The sequence below is a fragment of the Solea senegalensis genome, linkage group LG10 (genome assembly GCF_019176455.1).
Source record: "Solea senegalensis isolate Sse05_10M linkage group LG10, IFAPA_SoseM_1, whole genome shotgun sequence".
Lineage (NCBI taxonomy): Eukaryota > Metazoa > Chordata > Actinopteri > Pleuronectiformes > Soleidae > Solea > Solea senegalensis.
The window spans coordinates 24,371,371-24,388,595 of record NC_058030.1 but is presented as its reverse complement, the minus strand read 5'-3'; the positions used below and the strand labels follow the sequence as shown (position 1 = coordinate 24,388,595).

At 41.0% G+C, this 17,225-nt stretch overlaps 1 protein-coding gene across 1 annotated transcript; it reads right to left on the bottom strand.

Moving 5' to 3' along the window:
* Positions 1-234: 234 nt before the first annotated feature.
* On the bottom strand, positions 235-16,664 carry plekho2 (pleckstrin homology domain containing, family O member 2). Its single transcript, XM_044036691.1, has 7 exons — positions 16,592-16,664; positions 6,842-6,991; positions 6,573-6,695; positions 4,009-4,113; positions 3,830-3,928; positions 1,720-1,974; positions 235-1,627 (listed from the first exon to the last, which is right to left on the bottom strand). Exons 1-7 carry the CDS (start codon positions 16,631-16,633, stop codon positions 497-499), a joined length of 1,905 nt encoding a protein of 634 aa, XP_043892626.1. The 5' UTR covers positions 16,634-16,664; the 3' UTR covers positions 235-496.
* Positions 16,665-17,225: the final 561 nt, after the last annotated feature.

The window sequence follows — 17,225 nt, the reverse complement described above, 5'->3', positions numbered from 1 at the left end:
CAGATGCTGCACATCTGTGAGTCTGGTTGTGACAGAGTTTGTTCTCTCCTCTGAAGCCATACAAATAAAACTGAATTGAACTGAACTGCATTCCAATTGATTATTTACAGGTAACCATGGTGATAGTGAACACAAACTCAGCAGAGGGACATGCAGCACGCAGCCATTTCAAACGTACCGTAGAAAATCCAGAAAGGCAAAAGTCCTGGAACACAGGTGGAGATCTATCATGGCTCACTCTTAGATTCCATTTATTTACACAGGCTTGAGTTCTAAAGCCGACCTCTTGTATGATTTCATTTGATACCAGTGCCAAATATAACACTAACTGAATGCATGCTCTTAGAGACAATAGAAAATGTTAGCAGGCCCACAATGACAAACTCTGTGATTGTGGATTAGAGCAGACATTTTTCTGCTGAGCTTATTTAAAATTGCAAAGTAAGCGCGAGCACACTCCAGGTTGAGTGAATGTTCCTTCTGCTCTCTGAGACGTTCACCAGCTCTTCCTGTTGTTCGTGTTCTTTGTGAGTGTCAGTTTTCGGACCTCTCTGAGGACGTGATCAGCTTTCTTCAGCTTCTCCATGGCCTCAGTCAGCAGATCCTTTGGCTTCCGCTCACCTTCGTCCTGAAGTGTGGACACTCTGCTGAGAAGCTTGTCTGTTTTTTCCATTTCCAGAGCCACTTCCGTCTCAAGTTTCATGACATCATCCGTGGGAGACGTCTCGTCTCTGATGTTTGGTCTCCCCTGAATAAAGGCTGACGAGTCGGACAGCAGGTCTCCGCTGGAGGCTGACTTCACCTTGGCGGAGGGCGTGAGGGGTAAAGTGGGCTTTGTGAGCTGTGATTTCACACGAGGTTTTGTTGCAGCCTGCCTTAATCTAAGAGATATGTGAATGTTATCTTGGTTGGCATCCAGCACATCCAGACCAGGCTGGCTTCCTCTCAGTGCAGCTGTAGAAGCTGCCAGTGTGTCTTCAGCCCCTGAGCCTTCACTGTCGTTGTCTGAGTGCTGACCACTGTCTACAGACTTTTCCTCTGCCTTTATTTTCCTCTCCCCGGGCAGTTGGCAGAGCAGTGGCCCCAGGGTGAGGCTGTCAGTGAGGGGCTCATTCAAGGAGACAACAACTGATGGGACTTCACTTGTAGGTGGCGCTTCTATTGTTTGAAGAACAGACTTGTGTTTCCCATGCAGCTCTTCTCTAGTTGGGCTGTGGTCTCCATGTTTGTCAGGCTGAAGACATTTGATTTGCACAGAAAGTGGAAGAGGAAGAGAAGTGGTTGTAGTTTTCTCTGAGCCTTCTTCTAAGTTCTGCTCTGCTGTGCTGGAAACATCAGCACGTTCTACACGAACCTGAGCTTCTTCACAGACGGAACTGTCGGCCTCATCTTTGTCTGTAGCTGTCGTCTCTTTCCTGAGATCACCATCCTTAACCTCACACTCATCCTCTACATGTGGGACCTCTTGGTGTGGCTGCACAGTAGGGTGGGAGGGTTTCTTAGATTTGGATGGGGGGCTAGGAGGGTGGGGGGCTTTCCCTGCTTCAGGACTCCACTCAGCTTTGGCCTCAGCAGGTGAAATACAGGACTTGGCTTCTTTAGATGGAGGCATGGGAGGCTTCAGGACCTTAAAACAAAACCATGTTTTACAGACCGATTCTGTTTTTAGAAAAAAACTATATCAAAATATTTCTGCATTGCATTATATGGGTTACAGACCTTCTTCTCAGGTTCACCCTCAGACACTGGACTGGGTTTAACATCTTTGTTCGGGGGCATGGGAGGTTTGAAGACCTTGTTCGGAGGACTGACCTCCGGCTTAGGGCCAGTCCCCTCTTCATCAGTTGGCCTTGGGATTCCAATATCTTCCTCTGGCGTCTCATCAACATTAGCATAATAAGTTCCATTCGGCATCTTAGCACCCTCAAGATCAAGATCCAACCGTAGGATACCGTCACATGATACCACAGCTACCTACAGGGACAAGAATACAGTTTTTATGATCTTTGTTACGTCATTACTACGACTTAAAAAAAACAAAGTTGTTAGTCTAACGTTTTTAGCATCACTGACTTATGATTTGGCAAATAGGACACAATGTGTTCAGATGGAGTTAGTTCCACTTTTCTTGAGGTCACAAAAGGTGTACCTCAAGGCTCAGTCCTAGGACCACTTTTGTTTACAATTTATATTAACGATCTGTGTGCAAACTTGTCCAATGCCTCACACCATTTTTATGCTGATGATACAGTCATTTATTGCTCTTCACGTTCAATTGCACAAGCATTCACATTTTTGCAATCCGCCTTTGATACAGTGCAGAATAATCTGGAGAAATTGAAACTGGTTTTAAATGCTGAAAAATCCAAAATAATGTTTTTTTTTAAACTCATCTGTTCCCATGGAACAAATCCCTTCAATTAGAACTCCCTATGGCAGAGCTCTTGAGCTGGTTACCAGTTATAAGTACCTGGGACTTATTATTGATGGGGAGCTATCTTTCAAAGTGCATGTTAGAAATTTGGTTTCTAAATTAAGGGTGAAGCTCGGTTTCTTTTATAGAAACAAGTCTTGTTTTTCCCTCAGAGCTAGGAAGGTCCTGATATCAGCGACATTCTTACCAATACTTGACTATGGCGATGTTGTGTACATGTGTGCCTCTAACAGTTGCCTACAGTCTTTGATCATTGTGCTCTGAGGTTCATCACTGGCTGTAGCCGCCTCACCCACCACAGTGAACTGTATGCCAAAGCTTCCATGTTTTCTCTGTCTGAAAGACGCTACACACTGGATGACTCTGGTCTATAAGGCTCTTCTCGGCTTGGTTCCTACTTATTTAAGGACTTTTCTTCAGCGGACCAGAAGCCATTATGCCTTACGTTCAAATGATATTTTGCACTTGTCTGCCTCACGTGTTCGGAGCGAAATGGGAAAAAAGGCTTTCAGTTTCTCTGCCCCCTCTGCTTGGAATACCCTCCAAACTGAACTTAAATTGCATGCTCTTGTTTCACTGGGAGCTTTCTGCTCCATCTTAAAAGATAGACAACAAAAATCCATCGAACTGTGCCTGTGTTCTTAAAATTGTTACTGTGACCTTTCTCTACCTGTTACTTTCTATGTTTGTATTGCAGTTGCTGCCTTCCTGTTTTTATTTAACTATGATGTGTGCTGCTGCCTTTCTTGGCCAGGTCGCCCTTGTGAAAGAGATCTTGATCTCAATGGGTCTTTTATCTGGTTAAATAAAGGAGAAATAAAAAATAAAAAATAAAAAATGATCAGGTTCAGGTTTAGTTTAGTTTAGGTTAGTTTAGGTTTAGGTTCAGGTTTCATGTTCAGGTTTAGGTTTCATGTTCAGGTTTAACACTTTTAAGAACTTATATGTTTTACATTGTTTTACATTAATGCTATAAACTCACTCTTAAGAGTAGTTAAATACAGTGAATATTACATATTTGAAGTAGGTAAAAACACCTCATTACTGTTTGGAAAGGTTCATTTTTAGTTGATAAATCCATGTATGGCTCACGGTTAATGTGTCATCCATCTTCACCACACTGACTGACCCTCTTTTCAGTCACACGTCACAGAGCCATTCATCAGACAACAAGATAGCACAGGTGGAACTGGGGTTCAAATCCACGAGCTTCCAGTTGAAAGACAACCACCAGCACCACTGAGCCACTGCTGCAGTATTTATACTCATCAAACATGAGCTGATACAAACAAGAATTCTAATGTCTTCATCTCTTACTGTTCTGTTCGTCCACTAATGATCTGAAACTGGAGAAACTATTGTTCACACACACACACACACACACACTTTACCAACCTCCTTCATGTGTATTCTGGTTGGTGGTCGACGGCTCCGGTTGCCTTTGGGCCTTGTTCGAGTAACATGGTCTAAATTATTGCTCTCATCAACCTTGACCTGTGAACACATGCTTAAATGTGAGTGCGTGCATACAGAGTGTGGATGTGTGTGACATTTATAAACACACAGACGTTTACCTCATCAAACGCTTTGTTCTTAGCTCGACTGATGGCGTCAGTCAGGGCTTTAATCCAAGCTTCCTTCTCCTCGGCAGTCTGAGTCTGGAACTTGACATCCCCGACCTGTCAGTCACATGACCCAACGATACACATGTTGATGAAATGAAAGCATTCAGGAGTATAATGTACAAGTGTATTAGTATTATGTTCATTCTTTGACACCATCAGTGTTTATAAATGGTTTCCCCGCTGGCAGCCATGTTTCTGTGGTATTTCACAGAAAAGAGGAAACAACAACAACACAGTTTACTAACCACACGGGAAAATGACGCATCCTCACTTGATGAATGAGGGTGAAAAGGATCAAACACACTAATATCCGCTGTGGTTGAAGCTTCATATACACAGTTCATCGTGTTCATGTCTGACTTCATAAAGGTTCGACAGTTAATATCAGAAAACTTCACTGACAGCCACTGTCAGATGGAAGTCAATGTGTGTGTGTTTGTGTGTGATGATCTACAGCATCTCACTCACCTCAGTGGAAAAGTCTCATCGTGATCGACTGAAGCTGAGCCTGTGATCAACAGCTGATTCTCAACTAACTCGTCATGTAGTTGATCGAGTTCTAGTGAACCAGAATCACCTCTGCTGTGATGTGGTCTTAAGACTTTTGCACAGTCTTAGACCACATCAAACACTGTCACAGAGGAAAGTCTGATGGCACTTCTGCACCAATGATGATGTACTGGGGGAACAGAGCGGGTGACATCACAGGGACTCTCACCCAGTGAGAGACCAGAACCTGAATTCACCTGATGCACATGTTACAAATCACCTGGACTCATGACTCATGGACTGAGACAGGCAGCTGGTGCTCTTTCTGGCTCTTGACCAGTCCGTGTTTTCACCCTGAGCGACCGCTAACGCGAACCAACAGGGGAACAAACTACCAACACATTCAGGAACTGTGTTAAACTGATATATCGAGACAAAAAGTAACCAGTTCCCCTTTTCTCAACTTCCCCTTTTTCAAAACGATAACCGTAGTAAAGAATGTCCAAACATTTGATAGTTTTCAAAGGTTAACGTAAAAGTAACTCGTGAGATTTCATGATGTTTTAAATCACGAAAACTTTCAGAACTCCCAACATGTCTTTGTGTTTATTACACAGACTCAGTCTGGTGTATGAATTATAAATATTACGTTACTGACACACTTCTATGTTTTGAGCTGTGTCTGTGAAGGTTCTCAGTCATCAGCGTCTTCAGGAGCAAAGCTAGAAGCAGCCGCACCTGCTGCAGTTAAAGCTAAGGTTTGGTTATAATGAACCACTGAGTCTTCCAGGTTCAGGGGGCGTTCCTATTGAGGGCTGAAACAAATCAGGAATGTCTCAGAGACCTGAAGTCCTTGTAAATCCTAACATACGTGATCTCAGGTCTGTACATAGACAACAGAGAAAGAGAAGACAGAGAACAGAAGAAGACATCTCTGACAGGACCAGACTCAGAGATGTGATGTGTGTTAGGGTGGAAGGAAAAATGGGGGACAGAAAGGGGGGAGGGAAAGGACAAGAGGGAGGTGAGGTAGAGACAGAAGCGAGAGACCAGGAGAACACTTTCAGGTGTGAGAACCAGACGTGTTCCTCACTGCAGCTCAGTGGCAGAGCGAGTCGTCTTTCACTATTTCTAATTGATTTCTTCTCTTCCAGAACCATGGCATCCATAAACTATTTACTCATAATTCAGGAACGTAAACTGAATATTATTGACTGGTTCCTCACTCACTCACTCACTCAGGGTAAGAATATGACTTCATCACATGTCCTTCCTGTCCTCTCTCTTCAATCTATGCCACTGAGTGTAAAAACACGTCTCGCGCTAGGGCTCCGTCCCACAAGTCTCACATCACACCAGAATCATCATGGAAAATTGAAATAAAGCTGCTACACGTGTGTGATCTGCATTCACGTGGAGTTTAAAAACTTCTCTCACTCGTTTACTGTCAGGTGACCTATTTCTGCTTTTCAGGGGCTCACGTTTGCTCATGGTGAGACACACACACACACACACAATCTTCACTTTTGTGATGAAAACAGCCGACGAAGAGACAGACTGTGTGATGTATTCATGTATTAATGTATTATCTAGTATATGTGTTTAAACAGCGTCGCATCCTGTCAGGGGGAATTACCTTGGTTGTGTGACATCAGCCACCGAAGCTCTAATATTGTTCATTTTAAGAGTTTTCAAGGAATTTAATTCAAAAGTGGAAACTTTCCATTGGAAAAAATGTATGTGAATTAATGAGAATAAACTGGAAACTTTCAAGATTAAAGGTTGGAAACTATAAAATATAATTGGTACATAATATATTGTAGCATAATCTTGGCTAAAACAATCAGATTTGATGCAAATACAGTTTAATATCAACGCTCCATCACATTTGATTTCTAGAAACCCAAAACCCATTTCTAATGAATAATTAATTGTCATTAATTCCCATGGAAAGTTTCTGTTTTCCCTGAAAATCTGACCTGGCCTTTGCGACCCTGTGTAATTCAACGCACCTGTCAGCTCACCTTATTTCCAGACTTTGCTGATCGGATCAGTATCAGTCTGTGTCTCTTCTTCAAGGGGCTCTTCAGTTCATGACATCTGTCATAGTTTTCCAGGTCCACTCTCTCTAAGCATTTCTGCAGGTCCTGCAACACAGTGTGGATACATGACGTCTGGATATATACGAAGCAACTGAAGGTAGGACTCACTGATTGTACTGGTTTGAACTTATATTGAACCAACACGTACATGACATATGCTGCAGTAAGAAGGAACATCATTGGAAGCATACCTCATGTTCATACACCACGATGTCTGTCTTTTCCACATGGATATAACGGTCTTTATAGCTTGCGAACAGTCTGCCAGGAGCCTTCTTCACCCAGCCAGCCTTACCCAGGAATGTTGGCTCTTTGCGCTGGGTGGGGTCCTCGTTCACACCCTACAACAATATCGAGAGGAAATCACAATCAAAACACAACGCTCTGTGTTCCAGCAAAGAATACTGGTTACTCGCTAATATAACAGTATACTATTATACATACAAAGGCAGATCATGTATGTTTGTGTCCACTTTAGACCAAATTCATCATTCATCTATTCATTCATTCATTCATGGGCTCAAATAATTCCAAAGTGCACAATATGAGATAAAACGTTCACATTTTGAAGTTGCTACAGTAACAACGAGTCTCACGTTCTTCTTTTATTCTCATCTTTCAAGTAAAATAAAGTTAACTAAAAACCTACTTAAATGGATGGTTCAGATTTTTTGAAGTGCAACTATATATAATAATGTTATTCAATTAAATTCCTTTTTTTAATCACAACATACATTATCTCAAGGCACTGAACGCAGTAAGGCAAAAACGTTTAACCTATGAACACCACAGCTTAGTTACATGTGGTGAGGAAGAGCCTGGATATGTCATAAAACCGAGAGAGGACGCAGACAGAGGCTTCAGTCAGACACACTAAGACCATCTGGATAAACTGGTGTGCTGCTGACTGATCACAGTCTGACTGACATTACAAGAAGTCTCTAAGTTCTCTGCACAGAGACCACAAAGAAGGCTTTGATGACAAAATGTCATAAATCTGCTGATTAAACATCTGACTAAAGGGGTTGAATTTCAGAAACTGATCCACATTCTTCCATCGCTGAGAAGTGAAGAATCCAAATGCTGGATCGTTCATGGCCATCACCAATCCCAGGATTCATTGAATGCCAGAGATGTAGGTTTGAAACAAATGTCTGAGGAATACAGCGTCACACTTCAACTCAATGTCCTCGAGGCACATGCTGTTAGTCATTTGTAGGCGTATCAAATTATGGACAAACTTAAAACTACGAGAACGCCGAAAAGGTAACATAGAGAAGGTCTGACAGAGGGAGAAGGCAAGTCTAAAAAAGTCAATATTGAGAGAGTCCTGGACCCCATGGTGAGGAGACAGGCAGAGGCTGTCGAGAGTTGGAGGGCAGCTGTAGATCTGAGGGAACGAGAGGGAGCGTGGCGATGAAAGAGATCAGAAAAGATTATGGAGAGTTTTGACGGTGAGAAGGAGGATCTTATGTTGGACTGGCAGCCAGTGAAGGAGGTAGGACGGGGGTGATGTGTTCTACTGATGATGCGGGCTTCTGAGTCTACATTCGTAAAGGTCCAGCCTTTGTTTGTGTCGGAGAATATTCCACAGGAAATGTTTTGGGTTGAGGTGGGAGGTCATCTGACTGTTCTTTCCCTTTCACTGCTATTGAAAGTGTGTCTCCGTATGGTAAACAGCAGTGCAGCTGCACAGAAAGGAAGGCCAAGTGAGGAGGAAAGACATGCCAGAGACAATGAGGACGCTTAAGCCCCTCTATGTTGGCCTCAGGACTCCGCTGACGTGGTTTAACATGGGTGACACGGATGGAAGAGGGTCTGAAAAGCTTGGATTCAGTGCAGTGCTGACTACAAGCTTGAAGAGAGTAGCAGTGGGAGGATTCCATTACTCAGAGCTCAGCTGATGACTAAAGCTCATCGCTGTGAGATCATGTTTTACACAGGAAGTCTGTTCTGCAGCACAGACCTAATCCAACCTTTAACCCAACGCTGCCCACACGCTGCTGTTGTGCAGAAAAAAAACATTTCTTGAAAGCAGTCGCAAAATTAGAAACTGCTGAGGCTGAGGTATGTATTTTAGAGGAGGGAGAGAACGGCTGTGACACACCTCAGCACACATGTGTTTCTGATTCAGCTTTAGGTCAGAGAGCATCTGGCATTCATTGATTTTCACACGCTGACCTGCGCAGCCTGAACTCAGCACAAGCGTCACTGCAGCTCACAGGAAAGTGTATGAAACGTGTGCTTTTTTTAACATGAGTACATTATTTCAGCTGCTTTTTTTAAATATCTAATAAAGCACTTTTTTTTTTACAATTATTGCAACAATATCATAAATCAATCAAACAATAATCATGACCTGTCCTCCAGTGAAACACATATCGTTTGTATATAGGGATTATGGTCTGTATTTCAAAACCAGCGCCGCCTAGCAGTTGTATAAATCACGACAATCTGGTGCCTCGTAGTAGCTAGTAGCTTTGCTTTGCTCACTGGTTAAAGCATTGCACTTTGGTGTGGTTGACATGTTCTACAACATTCCACATTACAATGAGGTTCAGACGGGAGATATAAGCATGATGGACACTGAGGACATCATGCATGGTCTCACTCTCATGATGACACCATGATGGACACTGAGGACATCATGCATGGTGTCACTCTCATGATGACACCATGATGGACACTGAGGACATCATGCATGGTGTCACTCTCATGATGACACCATGATGGACACTGAGGACATCATGCATGGTGTCACTCTCATCATGACACCATGATGGACACTGAGGACATCATGCATGGTGTCACTCTCATCATGACACCATGATGCACACTGAGGAGATCATGCATGGTGTCACTCTCATCATGACACCATGATGCACACTGAGGACATCATGCATGGTGTCACTCTCACGATGACACCATGATGCACACTGAGGACATCATGCATGGTGTCACTCTCACGATGACACCATGATGCACACTGAGGACATCATGCATGGTGTCACTCTCACGATGACACCATGATGCACACTGAGGACATCATGCATGGTGTCACTCTCACGATGACACCATGATGCACACTGAGGACATCATGCATGGTGTCACTCTCATGATGCACACTGAGGACCTTCTCACTCTCATGATCACACCATGATGCACACTGAAAACCTTCTCACTCTCATGATGACACCATGATGCACACTGAGAATCTTCTCACTTTCTCATGATGACACCATGATACACACTGAGACCCTTCTCACTTTCTCCTGATGACACCATGATACACACTGAGGACCATGATGCACACTGAGAACTTCTCACTTTCTCATGATGACACCATGATGACACACACTGAGGACCTTCTCACTCTCATGATCATGATGCACACATCACGATGACACCATGATACACACTGAGGACCTCTCACTCTCATGATGACACCATGATGCACACTGAAGACCACTCATGATGACATGATGCACACTGAGGACCTCTTCACACTCTTATGATGACACCATGATGCACACTGAGGACCTCCTCACACTCTCATGATGACACCATGATGCAAACTGAGGACCACCTCACTCTCATGATGACACCATGATGCACATTGAGGACCTCCACACACTCTCATGATGACACCATGATGCACACTGAGGACCTTCTCACTCTCATGATGACACCATGATGCACACTGAGGACATCATGCATGGTGTCACTCTCATCATGACACCATGATGCACACTGAGGACCTTCTCATGATGAAACCATGATGCACACTGAAGACCTTCTCACTCTCATGATGACACCATGATGCACACCTTCTCACTTTCTCATGATGACACCATGATGCACACTGAGGACCTTCTCATACTCTCATGATGACACCATTATGCACACTGAGGACCTTCTCACTGTCATGATGACACGATGATGCACACCCTTCTCACTGACACCATGATGCACACTGAGAACCTTCTCACTTTCTCATGATGACACCATGATACACACTGAGAACCTTCTCACTTTCTCATGATGACACCATAATACACACTGAGGACCTTCTCACTCTCATGATGACACCATGATGCACACTGAAGACCTTCTCACTCTCCTGATGACACCATGATGCACACTGAGGACCTCCTCACACTCTTATGATGACACCATGATGCACACTGAGGACCTCCTCACACTCTCATGATGACACCATGATGCAAACTGAGGACCTCCACACACTCTCATGATGACACCATGATGCACACTGAGGACCTTCTCACTCACATGATGACACCATGATGCACACTGAGGACCTCCTCGCACTTTCATGACACCATGATGCACACTGGAGACCTTCTCACACTCTCATGATGACACCATGATGCACACTCATGAGAGTGTGAGAAGGTCCTCAGTATGCATCATGGCGTCATCATGAGAGTGTGAGGAGGTCCTCAGTGTGCATGATGAATAACATAGAAGGAAAACAAGAAATAAATGATGGCAGACGTGTCCATTAAAGCCTTCAGCAGTACCTCGCCATGTGTAGTTAGTATTGTGTTACTGTGTCGTTAGTACTGTGATCATTTATATTAACTATGAAGTATTGTATGAGCAGTAAATGCATGACATTTGCAAACCCAGTCCTAATATTAAAAATATTAAAGTTGATAAAGACAGAGAACTATGAAGCGATATCACAGATATCAGACATATACTGTCAATGTTACTTCACTATCGTTACATCGTCCTAAATTACACCCTCGTACAATAACTGCAAAAATAATGTGTCTCACAAAGAGACTTTTGAGAGATTATTTTCAGGAATGTATGTCCCTTCAAGGACACACACACACACACAGTCACTATTGAGACTTTTTCTTTCATAGAGGAATTTTCCCAGAAATTGTGAGTGCTGCCTCAGACAGAGGATGCACTCACATACATTCATGGATAATGGTGCGATTATGAGAGGAGGTTTATTGTTTAGTGCCTGACACATAATGTGCTCGTCTGTTTCATCACTGAGACACGTCACCCTATGCACTCGAGGTTAGTGAGGAAAACAGACGAACATTCAGCATATGAGGTATGAATATAAACAACAAACCTAAAGAAACAGTGGATACCCAGTCCTGCAGTTTAGGTTGAGATATAAAGTAAAATGATTCAATGATAAAAAAAAATCCCTGTATTTTATTCTCACCTGAGGATAAGACAGGTTTTGGGTTTTGTCTACGTAAAATAGTTTGCACACACAGTAAATCAAAGCACAGAGTTCACTATTCATTTGACATCAGGACAGTATTGTGTAGTGATGTGTCATGCGCAAAAGATGCGGCTCTGAGAGCCGATGATTTGTAGTGAATCAGAGCTCAGTGCTCAAGGCAGAACTTTGTTTTGATTGGTCAGCATCGCGGCCAATCAGATATAGGATCATACCATTATGTGAAAACAGAGAGGGGGGCGCTCCACTGCAAGTTAGACAGATACTGTTTGTTTGAGTTTGGTTCTGTTCTGTGGATTTATTTGCAGTTTTGTTGTTAATTTGTGCAATAAAATGTTTGATTAAAATATTAAACAAAAGAATGGTTTTGTAACAGAATAAATGCACAATATTAGGCAATTATAAGGCTTCTCATAAAAACACTGAACATGAAAGGGTTTTCAACACACAAACCATTCATTTTTGCAAAGTTAGGGTAAAATAAAGGCCTACAAAAAATCCTAAATTAAGAGCCGTTCAGGAGTCGAAAGAGCCGGCTCTTTTGACTCAGCTCCCAAAGAAGAGCCGGCTCTTCTCTCTGAAAAGAGCCAAACTTCCCATCACTAGTATTGTGACACCTGGAAAGTGGAACTGAGAGGTACAACATGTACACAGTGACATGCTGTTCCTGTTTCAAGAGAAACTCTTCAACATCAATGATTCAATGATGCCATTTCAGGTTTTTGTAGTTGAAGTCTGAGCTGTGGGCCCCTGAGTCTGAGCCCCTGCTGGGCCCCTGAGTCTGAGCCCCTGCTGGGCCTCTGAGTCTCCATGGTGGCGCTGTTTCTACTGGACAGTTAGCTTCAATTTAAGTGTCTGTAAAAGTTAGCGAAAATGAAAAGTTATGGACGCTGTGCAGTGCTTGAGAATCTGCTGGTTTTGGGCTTTTGTCTGCAGGTCCGCGTACTGACCAAGGTTAGAATAGTTTTTATTTCGTTTTTTTTTAAATGAGTTAGGGTGAATTAGTATTTAGAGCTCATTTTGATTTTTGTAAAGGCTTAGTTTTAGTGTTGGTTTTTGGTAATATAGAATAAGATTCAAAAATGTCATAACATGTATTTTCTACAAGAAAATAAACTGAGGTGCAAAATGTGCATCATACAGTTATTAGTGTGTCAGGTAAAATCTACTGAACATAAGAAATATTATATTTAACTTGCATAGTCGTATGTCTCACATTGTAAACAAAAACAAACTGAACATATTTATTATGAATGAAAATAAAAACCTATCAAAAATAAATGAAACATGCTTCATATTATGTATGGAATAAATGTACAAAGATGTTTTCACTACAATGTTAGTTTGTAGTAGTAGTTTGTTTTATAAACAGATAATTTTTTCGTCTTGGTTATTTCATTAGATTTCGTTAACTATTATAACCTTGGTACTGACATGCTGACCAACACAGAAAATGATATTAAACTGTGGCAAATCTCTTGCTCTGGTATGTGGTATTATCTCTGCTGCATGCACATCATCAATGAATATTTATATACAACATTTCTCTGACTATTTATGGTCAAGTGTGGGTCTCTCTTTCTCTCTCTCTCCCGCTTACTCCTCTGTTTTCCCTTCCTCTTGTTGGTCCACCCCCTGTCCCCCTGTCCCCCTGTGTACAGTCCAGTTATCCCACATCACACAGTCAGAAAATAAATAAATAAATAAATAAATAAATAAATAAGAATACAAATAATAATAATGACAGGGCGAGTCTCACAGACTCTTGTCCTCGGTAGTTCATGTGAAGCTTCACTTCTGCTTCTTGAGTCGACTAACGCTGTACATCCCCTCGCTGTCTCATTTTGCTCCTCTTCCACGTCTGGGACTTTTGTGTATGTTCATTATTCTTTTTTGCAAAAACAGCACGAGGCAGATTCTACACAGATGATGAGGGAGACAAAACTCTTCCTCTCTGTCCTGCCTTCTCTCTACCCTCTCTTCTCTCCTCTTCACTGTCCTCTCCTCTCCTCTCTCTTCTGTCCTCTCTTTTCTCTCTTCTCTCCGCTGTTCTCACTTCTCTCCTCTGTCCACTCCTCTCTCTCTGTCCTCTCTCTCTCTTCTGTCCTCTCTCTTCTGTCCTCTCTCTCTCTCTCTCCTCTGTCCTCTCTTCCTGTCCTCTCCTCTGTCCTCTCTCTCTCTCCTCTGTCCACTCTCTTCTGTCTCTCTCCTCTCTCTTCTGTCCTCTCTCCTCTGTCCTCTCTCTTCTCTCCTCTGTCCACTCTCTTCTGTCCTCTCTCCTCTCTCTCCTCTCCTCTCTCTTCTGTCCTCTCTCCTCTGTCCACTCTCCTCTCTCTGCAAATACCACAGAGAGATAACAAGTTACAACAAGTTACTGCAACTCATTGTGATCTGTCTCATGAACACACACACACATACACACACACACTGTGCACATTCTCGTCCACGGGTAATATTTATATTCAATGAATGAAAGAGTGACAAACATTGTTACATTTTAGATAATAATGGAGTCTGTGCTGATTCATCCTCTCTGACTGACGTATGTCATTCATACAATAACACAGCAGCACATGACTCTAATTATTCATAAGGTAAAGAAAAGAAATTACAAATTCATTCAAACTTCAATTTTGGAAAAAGTGAAAGGCTTAAAGTGAATTCAAAAAATCTAAATGTTCATATATACTCACTCACTCACTCACTCACTTGTGTAATGTAATGAAAAGTTGACTGAATGTTGTTTGTGTTTAAAGTGCGAGTGTCTATTTAAAAACATGTCAACGATCATTTCTGGTGTAACCTGTGAAGCAGACCTGTCACTAGGAATCACACGCATGTTTATTCTGATGACTTTTGTCCATCATCATCATCACCATCATCAGCGTTTTTATCACTTCCCTTTTCTCATGAGTCACTTCCCCTTAATAAGTCAAACCTTTCACATAATAAGTCAGTTTTGTATCTGGTGGTTCAAAATATGAAGTGAGCTCAAAAATAACCAGGAGTGATGTCATTAAGACAAAACCTTAACTAGGCTGAGAACAGAGAACATGTTTCATTAATAACAACAACAACAAGGATGATGACGATGGTGATAAAGATAATAACAATGATGATGATAATAATAACAACAATGATGATGATAATAACAACAATGATGATGATAATAAAGATAATAATAACAATGATGATGATGACAATAACAACAATGATGATGGTAATAAAGATAATAACAATGATGATGATAATAAAAAATAATAACAATGATGATGATGATAATAATAATAACAACAACGATGATGATGATAATAAATAATAACAACAACGATGATGATGATGATAATAAACAATAATAACAATGATGATGATAACAACAACGATGATGATGACAATAATGATGATGATGATAATAAATAATAACAACAATGATGATGATGATGATAATAATGAAGATAATAAATAATATAATAATAACAACAACGATGATGATGATGATAATAAACAGTAATAACAATGATGATGATGACAATAATGATGATGATGATAATAAATAATAACAACAATGATGATGATGATGATAATAATGAAGATAATAAATAATATAATAATAACAATAATGATGATGATAATGAAGACAATAAATAATAACAATGATGATGATAATAAATAATAATAACAATGATGATAATAATGATGATGATGATAATAATAAAGATAATAAATAATAATAACAATGATGATGATGATAATAACACTGATGATGATAATAATGATGATGATGATGGTAATAATAACAATGAGGATGATGATGGTGATAATAATGATGAAGATAATAAATAATAATAACAATGATGATGATGATGGTGATAATAATGATGAAGATAATAAATAATAATAACAATAATGATGATGATGATGATAATGAAGACCATAAATAATAATGACAATGATGATGATGATGATAATAATGATGATGATGATATAATGACGATGAAGATAATAATGATGATGATGATGATAATGATAACAACGATGATAATGATGATAATAATAATAACAATGATGATGATGACGATAATAATAACAATGATGATGATGATAACATTGATGTTGATGATGATGATAAGGCCTCTGCTAACATGTCAGCCAGTGACATTGACATTGTATTTGTAGTTTAATAAATGAAATAATAAATAAATAATAATAAACATAATCAGTTACAAATCTATAGTTTAGTCCATAAAATGTCAGAAAATGCAATCAATTACCATCATCGTCACTCATTTAAGAATTTTTGAATGATTGATATTCTTCATACTTTTGTTTTAGAATATAAGAGAACATGTAAACGTCCTGTAGTCATTATTGGATGTATCATGTTATCATGGTGTAATATCCTCTCTGACTAGATCAACTGCGATGGTAACGATGGTGAATTCATCTGACAAAATTAGAACTTCCGTTTCGAAACTTGTGTTCACACCCACGCGCTGCTCTGAAAACTCTGAAGGAGATTAACGGGCGTGCAGGTGTAATCTGTTTCAAATTAACGTCTCATCATCATCATCATCATCATCCATCCTGTCTCTGGCTGGACTGTGAGTCCTGTGAAGCGCGTCCACTTCACACGGAACACACTTTGTTTTTCTTTCTCGTTTCTTTAGTTTGGACACAAGCGACTGAGAAGAGCTGAAGCGCTACTCACATCCTCCATGGTATCAGTCGACGTCTTCTCTGTGTTCTCCATGTCTCTGTGTCTCTGTCTCAGTGTCTCAGTGTCTCTGTCTCTGCTGCTGTCTCCGTGTCTGTGTCTCTGCTGCTGTCTCCGTGTCTCTGCTGCTGTCTCCGTGTCCCTGCTGTTGTCTCTGTCTCTCACACATCTCCAGCAACAGCACAACCACGTCACTGACCAGAAAAAGGAAGTGTGAAAACAAGTGTCGTCCCTTTTTTCTCTCTGTTGCTTCAGATAAAAAAAGTTTAGTTTCCGGTGAAATTCACTTCTCTGTTTGATCGAAAAGTCCGCCGAGGAGGAGCTACGCTGTGCGCGCGCGCGCGCGCGTGTTGGCTGACAAAAACACCGACCTTGTCAGGACCAGTAGTCCTCATGGAGAGCAAGACCTGGTCCTAATGAAGGAAAAATGAAAATAAATGAAATAAAAACTGGTTAAGTTTAGGACTAAAATTTGAATTTAAGTCAGATAATGCTTTCAATGCTGCCCCAATGAATGGATGAATGAATGAATGAATTGTAGAGTCCCGTGTGTGTGTGAGAGAGGACAAACCTATCTTTATGAGGACATTTTGGCAACATGAAATATGTAAACGTAAGACTATGATGT